The sequence below is a fragment of the Dendropsophus ebraccatus genome, chromosome 4, assembly GCF_027789765.1.
Source record: "Dendropsophus ebraccatus isolate aDenEbr1 chromosome 4, aDenEbr1.pat, whole genome shotgun sequence".
Taxonomy (NCBI): domain Eukaryota; kingdom Metazoa; phylum Chordata; class Amphibia; order Anura; family Hylidae; genus Dendropsophus; species Dendropsophus ebraccatus.
This window is the reverse complement of record NC_091457.1, coordinates 57,317,344-57,342,900: the sequence shown is the minus strand read 5'-3', so window position 1 is coordinate 57,342,900 and position 25,557 is coordinate 57,317,344. Positions and strand designations below refer to the sequence as shown.

At 44.4% G+C, this 25,557-nt stretch overlaps 1 protein-coding gene across 2 annotated transcripts; it reads right to left on the bottom strand.

The window, feature by feature from the left end:
- Positions 1–1,068: 1,068 nt before the first annotated feature.
- MBTPS1 (membrane bound transcription factor peptidase, site 1) lies at positions 1,069–25,204 on the bottom strand. Of its 2 annotated transcripts, none has more exons than XM_069965916.1 (23): positions 25,078–25,204; positions 20,863–21,340; positions 19,200–19,457; positions 14,196–14,399; positions 13,701–13,811; positions 11,617–11,726; positions 10,666–10,782; positions 10,495–10,562; positions 9,996–10,098; positions 9,600–9,751; positions 8,758–8,919; positions 8,357–8,501; positions 8,074–8,262; positions 6,346–6,512; positions 5,970–6,085; positions 5,662–5,818; positions 4,316–4,440; positions 4,164–4,241; positions 3,803–3,943; positions 3,585–3,716; positions 3,178–3,304; positions 2,651–2,781; positions 1,069–1,641 (listed from the first exon to the last, which is right to left on the bottom strand). In XM_069965916.1, the coding sequence occupies exons 2-23, from the start codon at positions 21,029–21,031 to the stop codon at positions 1,445–1,447; spliced, it is 3,159 nt and encodes a 1,052-aa protein (XP_069822017.1). In that variant the 5' UTR covers positions 21,032–21,340; positions 25,078–25,204; the 3' UTR covers positions 1,069–1,444. The 2 variants fall into 2 exon arrangements, with proteins under 2 accessions (XP_069822017.1, XP_069822016.1); XM_069965915.1 differs by having other exon boundaries at positions 6,346–6,515; positions 25,078–25,203.
- Positions 25,205–25,557: the final 353 nt, after the last annotated feature.

The following is a 25,557-nucleotide window of genomic DNA, read 5'->3' as shown; positions in this document are numbered from 1 at the left end:
CTTGTCTAGTACAGGTGTCCGAAGGTTTTTTTTTTTTCCCCCTTAGTCTATAGGTCCTCATTTTCCTTATAGCGCTTTCGCCCGATATGGGCAACGGTATAGGGTGTATGGGGCTCTCCTGATCCTCGGACAGATGGTATGGGTCAGTTATTGAAGGTGTATAGCCAACTTTAATTAAACATTGCTGGACATCCTACAGACTTTGCTTTTGGTCTAGTTTTTTTTTGCCATTTTCAACTGAAAAAAAAAACCTACCCCGAATACTGAGTGAAAACACCACCTCAACTTGCCGAGTATACTGTACGCTAGCCCCTGGGTATGTGAAGTTCTCAAAGATTCCTTCCAGTCCAATTCTCTACAAAACTGTACAGCCTGTGATTCCAAGAAATGCTAGCAAAGGCTTTCTTTGAATCACATTTTTGCTGCCTTTTTATATTCCATTGACTGTTCCAAAATCCGTAAACATCCTCTGGTCTGTTGTAGGGAGCCGAGAGGTCACTACCTCCTTTCAAACACACGAGGGGGCATGAATGGAAGCATACACTACAAAATCACAGTATACCGAGATTCCATAAACAATTACCAACATCTGCTGGAAGTTTCTTCCAAGTATCAACTACTTTCAGTAAAGTAATAATTTATATTACAGAGCTATAACCAATGGGAAATGTGAGAATAAACTCAAGTGACTCGAGAATATTGCTGCGGAGCAGGAATCTATAGGATAGCTGACCCACCAGCTGCTTTTTGGCTCTATTCCATTTAGTAGCAGACATAACCATGTTGAACTTGCAGAGGCCAATATCTATGTAATCATCATCTGGAAGCTGCAGTAAAAGAGCAGGAGACAGACTCAAAACGTAACTCTATAAAGTAAAATATGTACTGGGGTGCTGTATAAATGAGGTTTTCACCAACCCTTATGTCAGCCTATAAAATAGGCCTCAATATATTTGCATAAACTGCATATGATAGATCCCACAGGACCGGTGTATAGATCATACATGTGGAACTTTCGTATACCACCACAACACAATCTAAACTTACATTTATGCTAGACCAGTAGGGGGCAGTACGATGTGCTTTATTACAAGCTGCTTATTTATTGAAAACAAAATCCACCAGTAGAGATGGAATCATGATCAAAATTACAAAAAACCATTTATAAAAATAAAAATCACCAATTTGGGGGTAAACATCCTTTTTAAAACGACGTGTCTGGATTTGGTTTGTGCCAAGCACAAGTCTTCTTATGATATTGCATTTGCCCCAGTGTCCCTTTTTGGTAATGAGAAGCCCTTTCATAAGGGATTTATTTTACATAATAAATATATAAAAGAAGCAATTTCTACCAATGTCCAGTTTGGTCAGAGAACCTATAGTAAAAGTTTGTTTCAGAGCTCAGATTGCCACATTTGGGAACAGATGGCAATTCAGCCAAAGCTCAGACAGATGGAGTCTTTGGTTGGTGAAACAGTTGTATAAGCTGAGGTCGCTTGACTCGAGGCTTCCGTCTCTTTGGCTTGCTCTTGGCCTTGTTGAACTGTACCACAAAAAAGGCCAGTACCACCATAGCACCAAGAAATGCAAAGACTGGAATGGTCTGGCCCACATCCTGGTTATAACGTCCTGGCATAATGCCTGTGAAGAGAAAAGGAACAAATAAGTCCAAAACTCCTAGTAATATTGTGAAGTATCCCATATTTAAAGTGACACTGTCACTCCCTTTTTGCATTCTGACTTCTCTACACAGGTGTAAAGGGTAAATTTTGTAGTTTTCATACCTTATTTATCATACGTCATGGTGCTTGTTCAAGTAAAAAAGTGATCTTTTATCAACTGCAGATTGTGCTAAGTGGGCTTGACTTCATAGCAACAGTGCCACTTAGCCCCGGCCATTGGACCAGTTGGCCCCATCCCTCTATTAAGTCATAGGCCCTGCCCCTTTGTCGACCATTGGAACAGCCGTGCCTAAAGGTGTAGGCCCCACTCCCTCTAGGTCAGCCCATTCCAATGGGCATCAAGGGGGCTGGTCCATGTGCCTATGTCACTGAAGGGCGGGGGACAATGGCGGCACTGTGGGCTGGGCTAAGTGGCGCTGTTACAGTGAAGCCCCGCCCACTTAGCACAATCTGCAGTTGATAAAAGATCACTTTTTACTTGAACAAGCACCATGATGTTTGATATAAAATAAGGTATGAAAACTGCTAAAAATGTACCCATTACACCTGTGTAGAGAAGTCAGAATGGTACAGTGAGTACGGGCCAGTGTGCAAAAATATATATATATATTTTAAAATACTTAATATAATATAAATTTATAAAATTTATATTATATTAAGTATTTTAAAATTTAATATAATAGAAAGATTTATTAAAAATAAATTTATATATATATATATATATATATATATATATATATATATATATATATTTATTATATCAAGCCACCTTTGCTTAGCTGTTGACCAGCTGAATGTGGATCTTATCCCAGGAGAGGGAAAACCCGTATTTTGTATAGGATTTAAACAGGACTGTTAGCCAGCAAGATATACTGCATGCACCTGAAACTACCCTTTCGCTTCTGTTTACTGTAGTAAGCATTTCTATAATATGTATACTTTTAATACACCAATAAACACACACTAACCTCCAGGAATATCCCATGCTCCACTTTCCCCAGGAGACAAGGGTCTCACTTGTGGTCGATTTTGACGAATGTTAGGAAAAGCCACTTTATCCAGATCTATTGATAACAGTTTCTGATGTTTCCACAGGTTACTGGAGGAAAAAGATTAAAACACCAAGTCACATAAAATATACTTGTATGTCTAAAGTATAAATAAACCTGAATACAGGCTGCACGGGTTATATTTCTTATGTACATAGAAAAAAAAAGTAACTTTCCATTTTAGTTTAGAGCCACAATCAGTTCCAATTCTCATCACCAGAAACAGTTCATGAGACTTGTGTTTATGCTAAACATCTGGTGTAGGACCCTTTAGTTGTGTTTGACACAAGACCATAACATACATCCTACACGCTTGCATCTGTTTAGGCTACCCTATACCATCCTCTAACTTACAGATGAGCAGAAGTGAATATTCCATACTAGTATAGAATTACTCATTTTTAAGCTTTAACCACATGTAAATTACAGGTCCATAGTTTACACACCTAGGAGCAGTCTCATTGAGGGGCAGTGGTTTGGCCCAGGATAGATGAGGACAAGCTGGCAACGGTCGAGGTTTAGGATCCCCTAAATGAGCTTCTAGAACTTTGGAATAGCGATGAAGATGATTTCCTGAAAAAGATATGCTTTAGTACATTACAATCCGATAAAACCCGTTACATTCTGTTCTCTACAGACTTCAGAACCTCATCACCTAGCATTCCGTTGGGCCAGATGTCTACAGAGAACACATTCTGGCACTTTGTATTTCGGAAAGTGCACTATGCACAGTAATCTGATGTCTGAAGTCAGACATTGGACCACATGTTTCCGAAGAGGCATAATTTTAGAAATTTGTAGTTAAAAGTCCATGTCAAGAAATTCTCACTACACCCCTCCTCCCAATGTTTACCTTCCATTCTTTCTGGCAGCGGGAATCCTTCACCATTTGGAGGCTTCTGTCTGTTTTCAGAGTGACTGAGACTTGCTGGCAACACTCCATAAGAAGTGTACTGGAGTAAGGAATCAAGAAGCCAGAAGCAATCTGAAGATTTTAAAAGAGTTAAGTTTTTTTCTCATGCTGCACCGTGAATAGTATACAATGCTGAAATCACATAGTAAAACACATACCTTTCTGCCGATGACTGTCATCCAAACAGTTTGAGTCTCCATAAAGTACAATTCTACCACCTCCTTCAGTCTGTGTCTGGTAGAGTCCTAGCACAGGAACATTTTCAACCAAAGCGGTTTCTTGCTTTAACACTTCAAGTCCTGTACAGGCAGGAATCAACACATTACTACATTCAAAGGGGTCATCTGAATCAGTTTTTCTCTTGGGCACATAGGATTTAAAATTGGCTAATGCAACCTGGTTGCTCTATTAGACCAGTTAAAAGATAAAACACAAAACACACAACGAAAAACGGATATACTGTTAAAAGGAAAACAAAGTAAAGTAAGGATACTACACAGCTGAATGGAACGGTCGTACCTTGGTCCTTTAAGCTTTGTGATAGAACAGCACCATCTTCTGGAAACCTGGCTATGCTGCAGCCAGAAGCATAATACACTGTAACAACAACAAAAGTAGGTTTATTCTGGAAATTACAACCAGTATTTAAACCATCATTTACATATACTTACTGTCATGATTAGCCATGCTAAAATCGCCTTCATATATGCCATCACTGAAAGCCATATTCCAAACTGACAGCAGGTCATTGATAGCCGGTATATTGGCACCTCCAGTATCTGGCATCCACCATTGCCTAGAGGGGGAGGGGGCATGGGAGTTAAAACTTTGGCAAGTTTATAGTAAAACCAACTCAGTCAACCTTAATGTACAGTAAGGGTCATGCTTCCAGACACACAAGCCAATCTCCATTGAAAGACATGCAGTACAAAAAAAATAAATAAATAAGTTTTAGTAATGGTCTAGTCCAGGGGTGGGGAACCTCCGGCCCGCAGGCCGCATCCGGCCGCTGACACCTCCGGATGCGGCCCGCGGCACCCGTGACATGCGCTGCTCTGGAGGAGAAGGAGCCAGCTTTCACAGCTTCCTCCTGTGTCTGTGACAGTTACCAGACACAGGAGGACGCTGTGTATGCCGGCTCCTTCTCCTCCAGAGCGGCACACGTCTTCTGCGGTTTGCAGGTCTCTCCTGTCATGTGCGCCGCGGTGGTGAGGCAGGAGCCGGCATACACAGCATCTTCCTGTGTCTGTGCTGGCTCCTTCCCCAACAGAGCGGCGCACGTCTTGTGACTCCTGCGGGCCGCGCGCGATGACGTCATTTCAGCGCGCGCTGCCTGCAGGAGAAGACCGGCACAGAAGAGGAGGGAGAAGAGGACCTGGATAGCATGGGAGCGGAGGAAAGGTGAGTGGGATGTTTATTTATTTATTTTTTTATTTGGGGCAGGCACTGGGGATTAACTAGGCCACCGGGGACCTGACTGAGGGGGTTAAGAAGGCCACCGGGGACCTGACTGAGGGGGTTAAGAAGGCCACCGGGGACCTGACTGAGGGGGTTAAGAAGGCCACCGGGGACCTGACTGAGGGGGTTAAGAAGGCCACCGGGGACCTGACTGAGGGGGTTAAGAAGGCCACCGGGGACCTGACTGAGGGGGTTAAGAAGGCCACCGGGGACCTGACTGAGGGGGTTAAGAAGGCCACCGGGGACCTGACTGAGGGGGTTAAGAAGGCCACCGGGGACCTGACTGAGGGGGTTAAGAAGGCCACCGGGGACCTGACTGAGGGGGTTAAGAAGGCCACCGGGGACCTGACTGAGGGGGTTAAGAAGGCCACCGGGGACCTGACTGAGGGGGTTAAGAAGGCCACCGGGGACCTGACTGAGGGGGTTAAGAAGGCCACCAGGGACATGACTGCAGCAGATGTGATTCTGTTTTCCATCATTTAGTTACATTGCCATCTGCAGCAAACATGTGAACTGTCCCTAAGACCATATTGGTTTATACAGATTCACAAGTCAATACCTGGTGTTTTCATCATAGAACTTGACTTTCCTCATAACAGATGTGTTGTACCAGTCACTGAAGACAATTAATGACAGCCCATTGGCCACATCCCTACGAAGTTTAGATATTTCCTCAGGAAAAAATTCTTCTTCACTGTCAACCATTAGCAGAGTCCCTATGGGCCAAATGAGAAAACACAAATATGACTACAACTTTAGATGATATATGTTATCTGTTTGTATAAAACACAAGAACCTTCACTGAAAAGTGGTTAGCCATTTTGTGGCAAGACCCCGAGAGTCAGTTTTGAGACAGTTAGCCCTTACCATATTGGCTGGCATCAAAGCATGTGAAGGGTGAACCCAATACTTCCACAAAGTAGCCCATACTTCTTAGATGTTGGTACATATCTCTAAAGTTAGTGTGAACATGGTCGCCATTCCTGCAAGACATAAGTCATTCTCAGCACCAAGATATAAGCCTATTAATATGCAGGTGTGATTTACAAGCCTCTATGTGTTCTCCAGCACAGCTAAAGACTAGCCAAGTCTAGCCCATGGCCTCTATTACCTCCCATGGACCCACGCAACTACCTACCCCATTTGACTGACTGACACTAGATAAAAAGGGCATCTTGTGCCATCTAGCAACGGGCTTATTTACACCAGTTTTCCTGCTGACAGGCCCACTGTGTTTGCTTACCAATCTAAGGGGTCATTCTTCATTCTTAGGTTGTCTCTTGGGAAGTAGCCTGGTGGGTAACGGAGGTTGTGATACTGGTCCCAAAGAACCCTCTTACTACGTGGTGGAGTGGGAATGATCTTGACCTTGATTGGCAGTTTAACCGTGGAGAACTGTTCTGCTCCATTCTTCTGTTTTAGAAGGGTGGAATAAATTAAATACAAATAAATAAAATTACTTTTTAGTCAGTATAGTTTACGCCTAGAAGTCTACAGAAAAGGAATCACATACATATGAATAAAAAAAAAAGAAAAATGGGAACGTTACAGCCCTGTGTAATGAGTCAACGGACAAACAAAATTAAACAGTTTGACAGAAAGTAGTGCAAAAAAAATTGTTATTCCTCCCAACTAGAGATGAGCGAACCTAGAGCATGCTTGAGTCCTTCCGAACCCGATCGTTCAGCATTTGATTAGCGGGGGCTGCTGAAACTAGATAAAGCCCTAAGGCTATGAGGGAAAACATGGATATAGTCATTGGCTGTATCCATGTTTTCCAGACAACTTGAGCTTTATCCAACTTCAGCAGCCCCCGCTGATCAAATACCGAACGATCGGGTTCGCTCATCTCTACTCCCAACAAATATAATTGGATCTGCACTGGAGACCTCCAATGCTGATATGAACATTGCTTTATAAAAGGTTGACATTTTTGTTTAGGAAAGGACAGCAGAGTGTGATGAGTTATGTCAAGAGCAGAGAAAGCCAAACTTAAAGGGTACTCAGAAAAATAAATGTTTTTGAAATAAAATGGTGTTTAGTTATACAGATTTGTAAGTAACATCCATTAAGAAAATCTCAAAATTTTAAAGCATTTTTCGTTTGCTGTATGTTCTGCAGGAAGCCATGTATTCTTTCCATTCAGGCATGATGCTCTCTGCTGCTCCCTCTGAGTGATGGGAACTATTGCAAATCATCTCCTTTGGACAGTTCCCATCACTGACAAAGGAGGCAAAAGAGAGCACTAAATTAGACTAGAAAGAAATCAGTTGCTTTATGTCCTACAGGAAGTGTAAAGTACTGGAACTGAGATTTTAACAGTTTACTAATCTGTATGACACTGGTTGATTTAAAGGGGTTATCCAGCTTGGGGGCTATTTTTAGATCTGGCCAGGGAGGTGGTGCCTGAAAGAAAAGACGTCCACTCACCTCCCCGGTGCCCGGCCGCTTCCGGGTGTCTGACGCGGGCCCCGAAACGTGCAGTCTCAGGTCCGCTCAGCCACTCAGTAAAGGCGGCGGGATCCCGGCGCTGGAACCGGGGAGGTGAGTGGACGTCTTTTCTTTCAGCCACCTCCTCCCTGGCCAGATCTAAAAATAGCCCCCACGCTGGATAACCCCTTTAATCTTTGCAGAATCTAAGTTTGAAGGGGTACACCGAAGCACTCATGAGTGGAACAGATTTATCGTTAGTTGCAATGCTGGACAGAAATACATTGTACATGACCAGCTTAAGCGTAAAAAAAAAAAAAAAAATGGCTGGATACAAGTGCTAAATATAAACCCAACCTTAATTGTGTTTGCTAGTGTTCCTTAATGAAGGGCGTCAACATATCCTGCAGTACTGTACACAGAAACTACACAGAGCTCACACATTAATCTCCTTGCTGAAGGTAAATTAAAAATGAAAGACATTTTAGAATCTACTAGCAGTCTAGTACATTCAGTATTTCCAAACTAGTTCTATACACACCTGGTTTTCTTCTGGAGATGCCACTGTGATCATCACATGACCCTGGGCAATGCCTTCCCATGAAGCGGCTTTTTTTGCTACAGAGATGGAGATTGCCAGATAGCCAGACCATGGCCACAGTACAGACGAGTAGGAGAAGGCAACTTCAATGTTATCACCATTGTGTGGGAGATACGGCTGCCAGTCAGGCTGGAATAATTAAAAGTAAGAGGCTGAAAGTTGCAGCACAATTCTATACAAAATTCAAGTTTTTATTTATTCTCCGATGTCAATCGAAACTCACCTTGTCCACTATCCTACCAGTTACTCCCATACCATTAAGAATAGTGATGTTCACAATAGTTGGCATCCCACCATAGTAAATGGGCTGAGAACAGTATGGCCACATGTAGGGACATTCCGTGAGGTCCACGTAGCTGGGACTCAAACTGGAAAAGTAAAACCATCCAGTATGTTATATATACACACACAAATACATTTAAGCTGGGGCTAAAACAGCAGGACCCCTTTACTCACACAAGGTAATGAGAGGGGGGGGTGGTCACACTGCAACCCCATTCATTTGTATGAGAGAAGGGGTTGACATGACTGTAAATCGCTGTAAAGTCCTAGCCTATGGCACACACCCTGGGATGCAGAGTATAATAAGCTGGTATTTGTATATACTTCACAGCTCAGAAATACCTGGCCTGTGGCTTGTAACTGTTGAGAATCTGGTAGGCCCGGAGTAGATCTAATTTGCCATGTCCTTGCTCAAACATATTGACCCCCGGAAGTCTGCGTGCTGAAGCAATGAGAGCCTGTTTCATGCTGGCTGGATTCACCATCTCCCTCTTCTGAACAGTGCTAGAGAAAATACATCATCATTTGTACAAGTAATACAATCTCTTGATTACTCTAAAATAGGAAAGCCTTTTGAAGTGTAAACATTACACACACTTAGAAGTGCCCAGTTCACGAGCATATGTACGATACAGCGTACTGGATCAGGGACTAACAGAGGAAGTATAACCCCAATCTGTTATTACAAGCTGGAAGTTAGGGGTCTAAAGATGAGCACATCATTAATAAGACAAGAACATTTCATAAAATGGCCAATTATTGGTAAACACACTGAAAAATCAGCCTGATCTCATGGCAGATTATCAGGAGGAGGTGATCAGTATGGTATACAGACATCCCTTTGATTGTACAGCTTTGACGATCCCCATGCTGTATTCTAAGTTAGACACTAAGATTGAGAAATCTCTTGGTTGCTCAAACATCTGTCACTTTTGTCCTTTAGGAATATGTAAAGACGCTAAATTTGTATATGTATTTTGCCGGCACTAAGCAGGTGGTCTGTGCTACTAAAGCTTCACACTACATCTGCCATAAGAGCCATCAATAATTTGGCCTATATTTCTGTACTAAACATCACAATGGCACTTCTCACTGAGAGCAGAAGACCGGGCATAAGAATGCCAATGACTGGCACACCTGCTTGTTGTGAAGTGCAGTACACTAAAGACCATAAGTTTAGTTACCTAACAAGCAAAGTCACTGCTCCAGCCACCACAGGGGAAGCAACACTTGTACCAGACAGGGAGCGACAACCACCTTTCATACCAGATCCTCTCACTCCAGAGCCATAGGTGACAATGTCAGGCTTCATCCTGCCATAACCTCCAGGCAGTTCCTACAATGTACAAAATCAGGTCAGTTCATTCCTAATATTAATTCTGTACATTTACATCAGATTGACAAAAATCTGTTAGAGAACTTGACCAGAAATTCAGCACTAAGTGTATGAATTTATTAGTATTAGGTGTGAGGTCCTCCTAAAGATAAACAGCTGTAATGATTAAGTTACAGCACAGACTGACTTGTTTTTAACCCAGACAGTATATTAATATTGCAGTCAGATCCATAAATTGGCTTACCCATGTGGTCATCCCCCTTGAAGAAAACCTAGCTATGTTGTCTTCGAAGTCAATGCCACCAACGCCTATAACATCCATTTGGTCTGCTGGGTTGTTCAGAGTGCTAGACAGGATACAGAAGAAAACGTTACATTGATTTGGTTCATAAAGAGTTTCAATGAGGTAAAAAGGGTCTTTTCTAAATCAGTCTCACTAGGTGGAGTGTCCACATGTTTCAGGTGCCTATTGTCCTGGACCCTAGTTATACTTCAACTGGGTCACCCCTCTATGGGTACTGGAGTGGTGGCATTGGTGGTCACTACCCACTACAACACAATTTAGGCTAGGCACCCACACAAAAATCAGGAACCATGAAGTGGTGTGGGTTTATGATACATTTGGATCAAAGTATAACTCCTAATAAGTTTTTACTTTGCTGAAAAGCAGTAATCGGTGTATAGCATGTGGATGTGCAGCAATGTCTTTTCACTGCATAGAATTACAACTACACTATTCTTACCCATAGAGTGGTCCATCATTTCCTATTGCAGAAACCATGATCACATTATTGGCTGTTAATTCCCAAACCTACAAGGTATAGGGGGTGGGGGGTGGAATAATAAAAAAAAGTTATTGTATTACTCATCACTTAGCTGCAAAAATCTCTTTTACGCAGACATTTACAACCAACCTTATCAACAAAAGGATGATCCATGAAGTCTGGGCCCCCAATGCTAAGGTTCAGTACATCTATTTTCTTAAGGATAGCATAGTTAAAAGCATCAAGGAACCACGATGTGTAGGACACCTGAAAAGAGACGATAAATATGAACTTTAAAAACGTTTACACTGTTTCCTCTGCATGAGCAACGTGAAGTGTGTTTAAGGAGAGCAGTCTGCACATGAGCTTTAGGGATGCAAATATATAGCCTATATAAAAAGGGGAACTCAGTAGCCTTGTTGAAAAATTAAAGCAAATGTAGCTGTGTTACATCACTTTTCCATTAACCATAAAAAGACCGGAACGGGGACAGCGGTGCCGCGGTCTCTCTTACACTGCAGTACGGTTCCTGTGCAAGGCACCAGTCTATTACTGGGCACTGACCCTGCCCAAGTGGGAGAAAACCCCCCTCCCCTCTGACGTGGCCCCATTAATGGAGCTGTATCAGAGGGGGTTTCCTCCCACTGGGGGCAGACCGAATGGCCCACCTCCAGGCACCAGTTCCCAAGTAGTCTTTGTGGTGCACATTCAGAATATCCTGCTTCTCCCACCCATGACAGTGATTTGGGAGCTTGTGTGTGCCTCTTATCTATACACTGGTGTCACCTTTACTTTACTCCTGTTTTAAGAGGCTCACTGCTTTGAAATCTGTACAGAACAGATTTCAGGACTCTAATCTACACACAGTATAATGAGAAATTAAATGGAAAATATTTTTAAAGTATGTTTGAAATCAATAAATGTTTTACATATTAAATCTGCAGTGGGGGGAGGGGGGGGGGGCAGGGGAGTCTTGGTTCCTAGCTGAAGACCCCTACATGAATGTGTTGTCTCCAGTGTAAACCCAAGTAGGAGGAACATCCTCTGCACATTAATCGTATCAATAAGCCGAAGACAGGGCAGTCACAGAGGTAAAAGTACCTGATTATTGGTGAAGACTCGGTAGATGTGTAACTCAGAGTCTGGAGCAAGCCCCTGGCATTCTCGCATGCTGGCAATGACACCTGCCACAAAAGTACCATGTCCAAGTCCTTAAAAAGCAAAGAGAAGTTTATGAATGAGGTGTCAGATCCTGAGTAAAACTCCGCACAGGCAATATACTGTAAGAGACCAGACTTGAATTATTAAAAACTTAACTAGGTTAGAAAACAAATTTTTATGAACCCTAAGTAAATGGGTGGGGTCCCTGTGTGCGATCCCCGTTTCTTCAGAGTGAAGAGTGGTAAAGTATCTTACGGCCCTATTATAACAGCCTAGTATTGAGGAGGAAGCGAGTACAGACCTGTCTGGTCAGCACTCTTCCTCGGTGCTGTCTGGGCTAACACACACACACACACAAAGCAAGGGCGGAGTGAGGGGTCCGCAGGGAGCTGCCCAAACTATATTTAGAACGTCCGGGTGGCCCACAGAAGAGAGCGACGGTCTAATGCCACCGCTCCTAATACATGGAGTGACAGGCTGCAGGCAGTCACTATCAGGATTTTAGAACATGCTGAAAGACAACAATCATGATGTCTTATGTACACAGGCTGATTGCTGCCTCTCGTGAGCTAATACATGAAATTATTATCGGCTGGTAACCGTTTTGTAATAAGCCCCTTACTCTGGAGGAGCTGCCCAGAATTACACAGGCCATACAAAAATATGTATGGACAATGTATGTTAACCTTCTCTATAGTGCCAAAGACAAAACACATACTTTCTGCCACAAACAGCCAGCAAAGAAAGACACTGATTTGATTATTGTTGAAGGGCCTAACAAGGGATATCTACTTTGGGCAAGCCATACTTTTTATTTAACCCAATGGATCTAAACCCAATGGATCTAAAGTATGAAAGATAGAATTTGCAATACTCTCAACTTTCTAATTCTGTAGTGTTTATTTTCCATACTCTATACTATGGCATTTCATGCTAAGCTGTATTGTTTTCATATCTTTCTCAGGATAAGGAGCAGCAGCAAGTAAACACATCAGTACTACAGAGGAAAATGTCAGGTTTACTTCTGGATTTTTTTTATTTTTTATTTTAAACCCAGAAACAAAAAGTGCATGGGGGGGTTGCCATGTCCCTGCAGATTTGCATGTAGAAGACTAGTATCGTTCGCATAATCGTTAACGATTAACGATCGCTATTGAGAAAGACCTGAAAAAGTTCACTCATTTACATGGAACGATTTTCTCCGGTATTTCTTCGCTACTGCATTCGTATCTACTGTGAACGACGTCTTATTCAATGCGAACGATTTGCGAACGAGCAACGATAAAAATAGGCCCAGGTCTTATAAAGCCATCAACGATTTCACGTTCGGTCGTTAATCGTTAACTGCCTTTCAACCGAACGATTATCGTTTAGATTCGAATGATTTAACGATAATCTGAACAATAATCGTCCGGTGGAATAGGGCCCTTACTATCAGCATGTCATACGATTTATAATGCATTTGTAGGCCATCACAGCAGGCCAATAGGAGGGCTGTGAACATTAAAATGCTAAGGCTCCGTTCCCACTGAGGAAAGGTAGCGGAATTGCGCGACTGAATTGTCCGCCGCGGAATGCCGTTAAGACTCCCATTATGAGCGGGAGGCTATGGGAGGCGCGCGCTCCTGCCCTGTCCGCGCTGAAGAATGAACATGTTCATTCTTCAGCGCGGACAGGGCAGGAGCACGCGCCTCCCATAGACTCCCATTATGAGCAGGAGGCTAACGGCATTCCGCAGCGGACAATTCCGTTGCGGAATTCCGCTACCTTTCCTCAGTGGGAACGGGGCCTAAGAGAGAAATCACATACAGTGCTTTCACTTTAATACAAGTTATAGATTCACACATCCTGATAACCACAAAACTGCTCTTTGCAGCATTTGCTTAAGTAGGAAGTTTCTCTGTGCACCAGATTCCTTTAATTAGGACAGATTGTCTCTGCAGTAGTTCAATTTAACAACCAAAATGTTTAAACTGCACAGAGAGATTAAGTGTACACTTCCCGAGAACAGCAGACCTACTCACCATCATCCAAGGTTTTCTCATTGGTCCAGTTGGTCCGTTCTTTTACATTTTTAAAGTGTGGATGCCTCTCACTCAGTCCAGTGTCAAACACAGCAACTCTGACATTACTACCTGTTCAAGGAAAGAAAAAAAAAAACAAAACACTGAGCGAGTCAAACTTCCTTCTTGCATAGCAACAAAGGTTGCTTTATATTATCTATATATAAAAAAAAATAAAAAATAAAAAATAATACACTAGGCGCCAATCCCTGGACATTGAACAAGGCAAAATATTGTGTACACTTTTGTAGGGGCAATTTGGCCGATCTGGTGCAACGGTATTTTTTTGGGAGGTTTCATGACTGAGTGGTTATGTCTGCACTGAATACTAATGTACTGCATAATTTTTCCATTTTTTTTTTTTTTTTTTTTTTTGGGCGGTGGGGGGGGGGGGGGGGGGGGGGGGGTTTTGGAAGCCACACAAACATTTTTGCTTAATGTTGCATAATCACTGACCTGTGTATCCCAGTTGCCACAATACATCAGCTTGAAGAGTTTGAGCAACCTGCCGTGGGATGGCCCTCAGGAGGCGTCTACTAGAGTGTCTACCTGTAGCATGCCAAAATCCAGAGCTAAGAGAAAGGCTAGTTCTTCTGAGAGGACGTGATGACTGCCATTTCTGACTCCACTTTGTCTCATTACAGGAGGCTGAAGATTCACCTACATAGGAAGGATAAGTAATATACAGTACATTGAGATTATATATATTCAAACCTGTGCTCCAGCAGTCCTTTAAGTACTTATTGAATAGGAATAAACCTGAAAAACGTAATGCATTACACAACATACTAAGCTACGCGTTATCTCCCCTTTCAGCCTATACAGTGGTGCCTTGGATTACAAGCATAATTCATTCCAGGACCGTGCTTGTAATCCAAATCCACTCTTTTTTTTATCCTGAACAGGTAAAAACTAACATTTAGAAAGCTGAATATATCATAAGTTACTGTACAGTATAGCCAAGTAGTATGCGGTGGATAATGTATAAGAACTGCATAAGAATGAAAAAACAGCAGCTGTATGTAGATTTAGAATGAAGGTGCAGATCCTTATAATGCAGTAGTGTAGTACAACATGCTAGAATAGAGAAGCAGGGCTGCTGTCAGAGGGCTTTGTGGTCACATGACAGCAATGGGGAAGGGGTGTGTGTTCAGCATGGACCAATCAGGAAGTGAGAATCAGAGCTGTGCAATGACAAACTTTTCTACACAGCAGTAGTGTGAATGGCTGAGTGTAAATGCAAGCACATAGCAGGAATGGAGGGGAAGGGAAACACAAGGGCTGATAGAGACTGCAGGAAGCATGAAGGAATAAGCAGGGCATATGTGGGCACATAAATGCAGCACTCTATCTGGGGAGAGAGGGGTTACAGCTTTGAAGAGATTACCTTCACAGTCCTGTCCCCTGATGCAAGCCCCAGTCTGAAGTGGATCTGATATGATTTGGAAGGTGAGGGAGACTTCCTGGGTCAGAGTACAGTGCTTCAGACCATGGTCCTTCCTCCCACCCAGTACAGGGAGCTCTTAAACCAAAGCAATGCTCTTAAACCAAAATACCGTTTTGAAAAACGGAGCTCTTCTTGCAAAACGCTCTTAATCCAAGTTACTCTTAAAACAAGGTAACACTGTATATGATCTAAGAGGAACATGCTCGGTGCACTTTAAAGGGGTTATCCAGTGCTACAAAAACATGGCCACTTTTCCCCCTACTGTTGTCTCCAGTTCAGGTGTGGTTTGCAATTAAGCTCCAATTACTTCAATGGAACTGAGTTTCAAAACCCCATCCAAACTGAAGACAACAGTAGGGGGAAAGTGGCCATGTTTTTTGTAGCGCTGGGTAACCCCTTTAAAAGACTGAATGCACAGCTCCACCCACTGGAGTGTAGTTCATTCACTACAGTCAGACCCCTATTATACTGTTGTGTATATATATAAAAAAAATAAAAAAAAATCCAGGACACCCTTTTACATTTGGAGTGTATTCAAGAGATGCAAAATTGTAATAAATTTAATGGGGTGATGGGGTGACCCCAATGATCAAGAATGAAGGTACAAAATTTAATTTTTTAATAGGGCAGCAGTCAGGCCCCTAATACTGCTCTATCCCAAAAGTTGACATGGGACGCCTATTCTCATAACTGGTGGCAGTTCTGGACACCTGACATTTATCACCAATCCTATGGAAAAGCGATAAGTGTTGATTGTGAGAAAAATCAGGAATAGGGACACACTAAGAATTAAGTCTGCTATACAGTGTAAGGGCCCTATTCCACCGGACGATCATTTGCATAATAGTTACCGATTAACGATCTCAAACGACTGCTATTGCGAAAGACCTGAAAACGTTCTCATTTCCATGGAACGATAATCGTTAATGATCGTAATTGCGATCGTTTTTTCTTCGCTATTGCGCTCGTACCTATTGCGAACGACGTCTTATTCAATGCGAACGATTTGCGAACGAGCAACGATAAAAATAGGTCCAGGTCTTATAAAGCGATCAACGATTTCTCGTTCGGTCGTTAATCGTTAACTGCATTTTAACCAAACGATTATCGTTTAGATTAGAACGATTTAACGTTAATCGGAACGATAATAGTCCGGTGGAATAGGGCCCTAAGAATCCCTGTAGAGATACCGGCTGTTCTGGTCATGCACCTTACCTAGACGAAGATATTGGATGTCATGACAGGCCAACAGCAACCTTAGGGAAATAGCAGCTAATGGAGGAACAGTAATTTGTTTCCTATTCATATTGACCGTAATCAGTCAGGTATTCATAGAGGTTTCCCAGCCATGCAAAGCAGTTTACAGGTTACACACAGAACTAGGCTATGAACAGGAGGGCAACTGTATACCGACATTACACCCCGCCTTCACAATGTGATATTTCCTTAACAAAAGAACTGACTATACAATTGGTAAATAAAAAAAAAAAAAAAATTATAATAAATTATATTATATATATATATCCAGGTACAAATAGCAATTCATATCAGCCTCTGGAGCATACAGAGCCATGATAACTACATCTGTCATAGGGTGTTAAGGGCAATAAAAACAGGAATCGATGTCTAAACAGCAGTACAATAATCCAACTACAGTCTCCTTGAAAAAGCAAAGGGCACCAGGGTCCAAAGGCCCAGAATCCAACACCAAACACAATCTCAGCAAGTCAATGACTGGTAGGGTGGGACTGAAAGTGGCCAGAAGGATCTGAGGAGGAATGCTTGCTGGAGACATTAGTGCAAGGTGGGACAAAAACAGATGGCAAATTCTTTAAGGTTTTTCTTACATTTTTGCAGAAAATCTGTCAAAGTGACTCTGTACCCACAATCTGCACACTCCAAACCACTTGTGCCTTCGGATAGCTGCTTTTAATCCCAAGATCTGTCCTGGGGTTTGCTCGGCAGGTAATGCAGTTATTGTTCTATAAAACAACTTTTAAACTTGCAGCCCTGTGTCAAACTGGCGTGGCCTAGAGCAGTGATTTTCAACCAGTGTGCCGCGACACATGGTCGGGTGTGCCGTGGGGAAAGTTTCCCAAACTAGGGTGCCCCTGTGTTTTGTTCCCCGGCAATGTGCAGCGATCAGTGGCAGATTATAATGTGGGCGGTTGCGTGGTGCGCTGCGGCGGGCCGTGATGCACGCATCCAATCAACGTGTGCTACGGACCGCCGCAGCGCACCACGCTCCTGGTCTCCGCTGATTGAAGGAGCACGTCTGGGCCCTACGGGCAGCCAGTAGTTGAGGTGGACAGCAGCGGCGACCATCTCGGAGGAGGGGGGGAGAGAAGCATGGTGGAGAGAAGCGCAGGGGGGGGAGAGAAGCATGGTGGAGAGAAGCGCAGGGGGGGGGAGAGAAGCATGGTGGAGAGAAGCATGGTGGAGAGAAGCACAGGGGGGGAGAGAAGCATGGTGGAGAGAAGCGCAGGGGGGGGGAGAGAAGCATGGTGGAGAGAAGCGCAGGGGGGGAGAGAAGCATGGTGGAGAGAAGCGCAGAGGGGAGGGGGAGAGAAGCATGGTGGAGAGAAGCGCAGAGGGGAGGGGGAGAGAAGCATGGTGGAGAGAAGCGCAGAGGGGAGGGGGGAGAAGCATGGTGGAGAGAAGCGCAGAGGGGAGGGGGGGAGAAGCATGGTGGAGAGAAGCGCAGAGGGGAGGGGGGAGAAGCATGGTGGAGAGAAGCGCAGAGGGGAGGGGGGAGAAGCATGGTGGAGAGAAGCGCAGAGGGGAGGGGGGAGAAGCATGGTGGAGAGAAGCGCAGAGGGGAGGGGGGAGAAGCATGGTGGAGAGAAGCGCAGAGGGGAGGGGGGAGAAGCATGGTGGAGAGAAGCGCAGAGGGGAGGGGGGAGAAGCATGGTGGAGAGAAGCGCAGAGGGGAGGGGGGAGAAGCATGGTGGAGAGAAGCGCAGAGGGGAGGGGGGAGAAGCATGGTGGAGAGAAGCGCAGAGGGGAGGGGGGAGAAGCATGGTGGAGAGAAGCGCAGAGGGGAGAAGTATGGTGGAGAGAAGCACAGAGGGGAGAAGAAAACAGGCCCAGGTTTCACACTGAGTCAGTATAAATACATTTAGAATCTATATTAACAACTATATGTATAATATGTACTGTTTTAGTGCCATTTTGGTTGGTGGTGTGCCCCGGGATTTTTTTAAGTATAAAAAGTGTGCCGCGGCTCAAAAAAGGTTGAAAATCAGTGGCCTAGAGTGACTATGCATTAGGCTGGCACAACCTCTCTGTCCCTCCTCTTCATCATTAGGAATGCCCCAGGCAGGTATTTTCCTATTTATCATGGGCTGCATCTTTAAGGCACCTATGCAGTGGAGGAGGAGGAGGAGGAGGAGGGACGCAGGGGGTGGTGCAAAGTTAGGGCACAGATACTCTAGGCCATGCCAATTTGACACAGGGCTGCAAGTTTAAAAGTTGTTTTTTTTTTTTTAGGACAATAACTGCATCACCTGCTGAACAGACCCCAGGACAGATCTTGGATTAAAAGCAGCTATCCGAAGGATTGTGGGTACAGAGTCGCTTTTAAGTATACACCACACACACTTGACATGACAAGAGTTTTGATCAGTTGAGTACTGAGTGTTCAGACTGCGACCAATCAGGAGAAAAAGGTGAGATAACCAAACTTTTTTTTTTTCCCTCTCTGTCTTTGTGAGCAGGATAGTTCTATAGACTTGCATTATGCAGCCTTTGGGGCAAAGTGACACAGGGCTGGGATAGAACACGCTGAGCGCAGACTTCTCCCGATCAGGACCAGTCCGAACAGTCAGACAGACCAAAAAAAAACAAAACACTTTACCAGCAAACTAGTATGACTGCACTAATACAGCTAATTAGCAGATTTCATATAAGCAGAATAAAGTTTATTGGCAGTATTCCATCACTTTATTATTGGACTTGGCTTTGATTTGCTGCAACCATAACCACGTTAGCCAACAATACCAAAAAAAACTCACCATCGGCAAACTTGAGGGAGCGAAAGACACGTTTCTGAGGGGTGACTCTCTTGATGTTGGGGTGCTCTTCCAGAGTCAGAACTTTGTCACGGTGATCGCTCTTGATCTCAATCAGCTCAAAGTCACTCGGGTAATCACTGGCCGGGTTATTCCTAGGTACAATCCTCCAGTCCTCGATACCTCTGCTCTTCAGGGCACTGGTAAGAAACTTGCTTCGTGCATTTGCTGTGAAGTATCCTTTGAATGCCACAATGTATTCTGCATAAGAAAGAAATTGGTTGTGTAAACATAAAAAACAAATCTTGACCTAGTGGCCTCGAGCTATGTAATTCCTATTTCCAGCTGTAAAAGCTAGCAGATCATCATTACTTACAAGAGACATGGGATGAGAAAATAGTATTACTATACCACAAATTGCTATAGCCACCATGAATTTCGGGCTAATTTGTGGGCATTGAATACTAAAATATCATAGGAGATCTCATTGTAATATCACAGAGCAATATGAAAAATGAAAGTGGAGCTCAAACTGGTTGCTATGGGTGACAAGAGAATGCTAAGGTGGCATTCACACTAGTGATGCACCGAAATAGATACTAGTATTGGCATTCAGGTCAAAAAAACGGTTCGGTACCAGGATTTCCTGGTGTTTGATACCTGATGTTAAGCTGCATAATAGTGCAGCTTAACAAAGTATAGTGCAGAGAACATGGACGGCGGCTAGCTGAGCACCTGCCATATTTTCTGTGTGCCACCCCCTGCTGTCATTTCGTCCCACTCTCCGCTCCCATCGGCACAAAATTCAAATAGGCGGCATTCAGTGGCTGAGGTTTGCACGCAGATTGCACGCAACCTGTCCCAAGCCACTCCTTATGCAGCAGGAGCGCCCCCCCTCCCCCCCCCAACTGCCAATGACTGCGTCCTGTGATTCCGCAGGTGGCAGTCATTTGACCATTTGCCCCCCAGGACCCAACATTGCAGTGGGGTCCCTCGCACCAACCAGTTTCCCCCTATAATCATCGACCTGTGGTCAAAGGTCAAAGACACATAGGACGTTCAGGGATTGGCGTTATTGTGGGAGAGGTCTCAGGACAGTTGCACCCCGTAAGGGGAGCACCGAGGGTCCACCTAAGCGAGATGGGTGGAGCAGGTGGATGTCCGTGATGCCTCTGGGTCTCAGCCGTGCACAGTGTGAGGGGACGCTCAACAGAAACCTGGAGGGATGCGCCTTCTTCCTGGACATGACCAACTAGCGAGTGAGGGGACCAGGTATGTGTACGGATAAGTGTATAGGCACATCAGTATGTGTCTATATAAATGTACAGACCGTATATATGTGGATGTATATGGACATGACCAACTGGTGAGTGATGGGGAGGGGACCAGACTTGGGGGTTTGTGTATAGATGTATCAGGATAGATATATGTGTATATAGCACCCGCCAGCCTCCCTCCAGTGCAGCAGGCCCCTCGACCACCCCCTGTGGCCTGGCAGTACACTGGCCCAACAACTCCCAGCAAGCATGGTATGCTGGGAGATTGAGGGGAATTAAGAGTTTATATATTTTTTTTTATTATATAAACACTTTTTTTCTTTTTTTTTAAATCATAAGTTCTAATATCCCCCTTTACATTTGATGTGGCACTTGACACATTAACTGACCATGTTCTACCACGGATGAAGAAAACTCCACACTAAGTGTAAGATGAGAGCAGCCACTACAGGATTCCGGTTCATGGGATGAGTTTCCCGGCTGGGTGCTCTGGTGCTTCTTTAGACACAGTAATATCACAACCAGCTGCAGCCAGAACTTTGCTAACTTCATGTTCATAAAATGTGGTGTGAATTTTATATGGTGAAGTCACGGTCTGTGTTCACAGTGGTCAGATCAGCACAGAGTTGTCACTTGCAGGCTTTGCCAGTCAATGTCCAGCCGGGTAACTACAAATAGTTCTAGGGGGTTCAATAAAGTCAGCATGTGAGAGGCCTATAGCCTGGGTGCACAGCTTTCATTTCTTTCTGCGCTTCTTCTCCATGGCGGCTCAGGCTCCACGCTCACTCAGTGTGGGAAGAGAATTCAAAATCCATAGCAGAAGAACAAGACTATCACTTCAAACAAGTTGCTGTAAGGGCTTAATACCTAAAAAAATAAATAAAATAAATGAAAATAGTGATCTCTGTCCACCACAAAATTGCGTTTACATACACATCTTCATAATAAGGAAATTCATAGCTTTGGGATTGGGGGGTCCACTGACACGGTATGAAACTATGGTGAAAAAACGTCAAAAATGGACTTTCATATTTACAACACCTTTCCTTGATTTTTTTTTTAAATAACTATTCAGATAGAGGTCAGAGAAGGGTCTAAATCTGTGGAATCTCTCAGAGACTGATAGAGAATCTTTTCTCAGGGGTCAAAGTTTATTAAAGGAGAAGTCCGGCAAATTTTTTTATTAAAATATCGTAGTGCCCCCAAAGTTATACAAATTACCAAAATACACTTATTATGGGAAATGCTTATAAAGTGCTTTTTCCCCCTGCACTTACTACTGCATCAAGGCTTCACTTCCTGGATAAAATGGTGAAGTCACGACCCGACTCCCAGAGCTGTGCGGGCTGTGGCTGCTGGAGAGGATGATGGCAGAAGGATGCTCAGTGTCCCTCCAGTGCCCTGTGTCCCTCAGTGTCCCTCTGCCATCATCCTCTCCAGCAGCCACAACCCAGGCAGCTCTGGGAGTCGGGTCGTGACATCACCATTTTATCCAGGAAGTGAAGCCTTGATGCTGTAGTAAGTGCAGGGGAAAAAAAAAGCACTTTACGTGCAGTTCCCGTGCTAAGTGTATATTGGTGATTTGTAAAACTTTTTTTTTTTTTTTTTGGGGGGGGGGGGTCGGAGGGCAATAAGTTAATAAAAATTTTCACCGAAATTCTGCTTTAAGTTGCCCACCTCTGCATACAGTTATATTAATGCTGTGGGAAAGATTAAACTAAAGGTCCCCTCACCTTGACTCCTCACAGACATGGGTCCTGCCTATCATGCTCTCAGTCTTCATACACAATATTGCTATCCTCACTACAACTGCTGCCCAGTAGAGACAAGCAAAACCCAAGCGTGCAGCATTTGATTACCGATGCCTGAAGTTGGATGCAGCCGAGTGTGCTCGCAGTTTGCTCACCTCTGCAGCCCAGCATGTGAAACAGGATCCCTTCAGAAATAGGGATAGGGGCAGAAATCTGTAGAGATAATAGGCAAGTCCTTCTGACAAACAGCCTCCGGCTTGTATAACAGACACAGGGGCCATAGTTAACTTGGCTGCAACTGTACCTGAAAGTCTTTGTTCGGCATATAAACCATATGCAGAGTCAGCCCTTTCAAGCATTATATGCTAAACACACAATAGAAAACACAGGTAAAACTGGACCCATTTATAAATGCAAATAGCGTTACATAACCTGGAGCACACACCGCTGTCTTTCAAGGCTTGTCCCTCCAATTACCAATGATGGCACTGCATTTAGATTCCAAGAATAAAGGGGCGATGCAACAACTCCTATTAAGCTACCGATTAGTTATAGAGCTGTATTGAGAATAAACTAAAATATTCAGAAACTGGACAGCCTTCATTCTTAGGATAGGAAGGTGACCCCTCAGTCAGACTTTAAAGGGAATCAATCAGCCCAATTGGGCTGATATGGCTCCCAAGAGTGCTGTATAAAGAGCCGCGGCACATACCGGCCACGGCTGCTGCAGAAGCTTTATACGGATATACGGTCCGCAAGCTGACTGTATACCATGGACTGCACTAGTCTTCTTATGGAACTCTCGGCCCCATCATTTATTACAATACCAGGAGCTCAGAAACATCAAGATCTAAGCTGCTGAACTGACATGGCTGATTTGGAGTCCCCAGCATCATAATAAATTACGATACCGAGAGTTCTGTAAGAGTGCAGTCCGTGGTACAGTCTGCTTGCAGACCATATATCATGGACGTGTGCATGTCAGGGGTATAGCCCAAATATTGCATGTAAGGATTGGATTCTGCATACCATAAATCTCCTAATGCAGTTTTTGTGCAGGGAAAAAAAAAAAAAAAAATCTTTAAAAGAAAAAAATCAGCTTCTGTATGTTATGCACAAAGTGGTGTATTCTTTCCAGTCTGGAGAGCAGGAGAGGTTTTCTATGGAGATTTGCTACTGGTCCTGTCATGGACAGCTGTTTCAGACTACATAGCATACACCACTGCCCACAGGACATACAGCAGCTGATAAGTACTGGAAGGGGATGTTTGGAAGCCTGCAGCTATTGACAGAGCCTTAAAGGGGTAGTGCGACGCTAAACATTTATTCACAAAATAACACACATTACAAAGTTATATAACTTTGTAATGCGTGTTATGTAAGCGAATGCCCCCCTTCCTCGTGTTCCCCCCCACCCTGGAAGCGTGGTGCATTATACTCACTGCATTACTGTCGACCCCGGCCGCCATCTTGGGACAATGACAACATATTCGGGAGGCGGGCCGAACCGCTCCAGCCGCCCCTCATGCCAGCCCCCCTCTGCCGCGTCATCAGCTGCTTGGCCGCAATTGGCTGAGCATAACTGCGGCCGGGGGTCGACAGTAATGCGGTGAGTATAAAGCACCACTCTTCCGGGGGGGGGGGGGGGACACAGGAAAGGGGGTCATTTACTTACATAACACACATTACAAGGTTGTATACCTTTGTAATGTGTGTTATTTTGTGAATAAATGTTTAGTGCCACACTACCCCTTTAATAACTTGATGCGCCTCAGCACTGGAAGGTTGAGACTTTTTTTATCCTTTATTTTTTAAAGTTTTAAACTCTATATAATTTTCTGACACCAATCCTGCATTGGCAGGGGGTAGATTGCAAACACTGCAGCAATGGGATTACATAAAACACCTGAAGTCAATGATGAAGACCTGTGTCCTAATATAATTCTCAGAATAGTGTAGAGCACCTCATTCAGTAATGAGAACGCCATTAGGATAGCTTCACACATACCGTATCGCTGCAATACTCTGTAGTGTCATTCCCTATGGCTATACATTCTCACAGCAGATTTTCATTCGGCTGTGACAACATAACCCCAGCCACTGTAACCCACCGCAGCCGGGCTAATACATTACTTGTCTGTGCTACCGCCTGCTTCTCCGGCTCCCTGACACCTCAGCCAATCCGTGTGCCCTGAGCGGGACAAGCGGGTGGTAGCACAGACAAGTAGTGTATTAGCCCAGCAGCGGTAGGATAAGCGGGCAGGCTTCAGTCATACAGAGCAATCTGCTGTGAGAATGTAGAGCCAGAGGGAATGGCAGTATACAGTATTGAAGCGTGAAATCTGGAAGGCCATGTCTCCAGACTTGTGACCACATGGGACTACAGCTCTGCCTGGGCCCCTGGCTGAGGTGGTCACATATTACAGGCACTCGGGATACCAGGATAGTCCTATGGTCCTCCTGTGCTCACCTCCTATACACAGTATACACTACAGGACTCCTGTCACCCATCAGGGGCTGCTACCTGTGTATAACAGCCAGACACTCTGAGGGAAGATGACAGGGACACCCCTCTGTGGACAGGGGACATTAGGGAGCCATGCACTATACAGTGTGTACGCATCCCCATAGACCATCCATGACTTGGTTGCACAGCGTCCAGTCCTGTCAGCCCAATGGGTGCACACATGGCAGCCAGCAGCCCGGCCCCTCTCACCTTCCCCGGTGCTGATGGAACCACAAGTAGCAGCATGCCCCGCCTGCTGACCAGGACGTAGCACAAGTACTAGCCCCCCAGCCGTGTAATGTGACAGGAGAAGAGCACGGCCGGTACCGCACACCGCGGGCACTCACCGCTTCCACAGCCCGGCTACACCGAGAGCAATGACAACTTCCTCCAACTCCGCTCACTCCCGATCACACAACTCGGCCATCTTGAGTGTTTTTTTTATCCCCTTACGGCTGTGAGGCATGACGTCACCGGAAGCAGCCGGCGGGGGCGGGGTTTCTATTTTCTTCACAGTTTCTTTTTGTATGTTTGAACGAGATAAACTTTAGTGTCCGTGCGGTACGGACATCACAGCGCTAGATGGACAGGAGGGAAAAAAACGCATGTATACTGCAAGACAAAACTACCTGTGTAGTAATAGCTACAGGTTTCTGCTCCATTATATATCTGCTTCATAGTGATGTGTAAAAATAGGGCAGTCACCCATAGCAACCAATCTGCCAGACTATGAGAAGCCTGGTGTGTGCAGCCCATGACTATCCAGCAGATGGGCCCTCGCTTACAGTGTGGGCCTGGCTATGTAGAGGCCTTTTACATCTGCCACT

What these genes read in the sequence shown, in the direction of transcription:
- MBTPS1 (XM_069965915.1), bottom strand. Translation starts at nt 21,031, where the DNA reads ATGAACATGAAGTTAGCAAAGTTCTGGCTGCAGCTGGTTGTGATATTA. An exon ending in TTCATCCGTGGTAGAACATG is followed by an intron (nt 19,458 to 20,862) that starts GTCAGTTAATGT and finishes TTTCTTATGCAG; the next exon opens with AATACATTGTGGCATTCAAA. An exon ending in TGACAGTCATCGGCAGAAAG is followed by an intron (nt 3,717 to 3,802) that starts GTATGTGTTTTA and finishes TAAAATCTTCAG; the next exon opens with ATTGCTTCTGGCTTCTTGAT.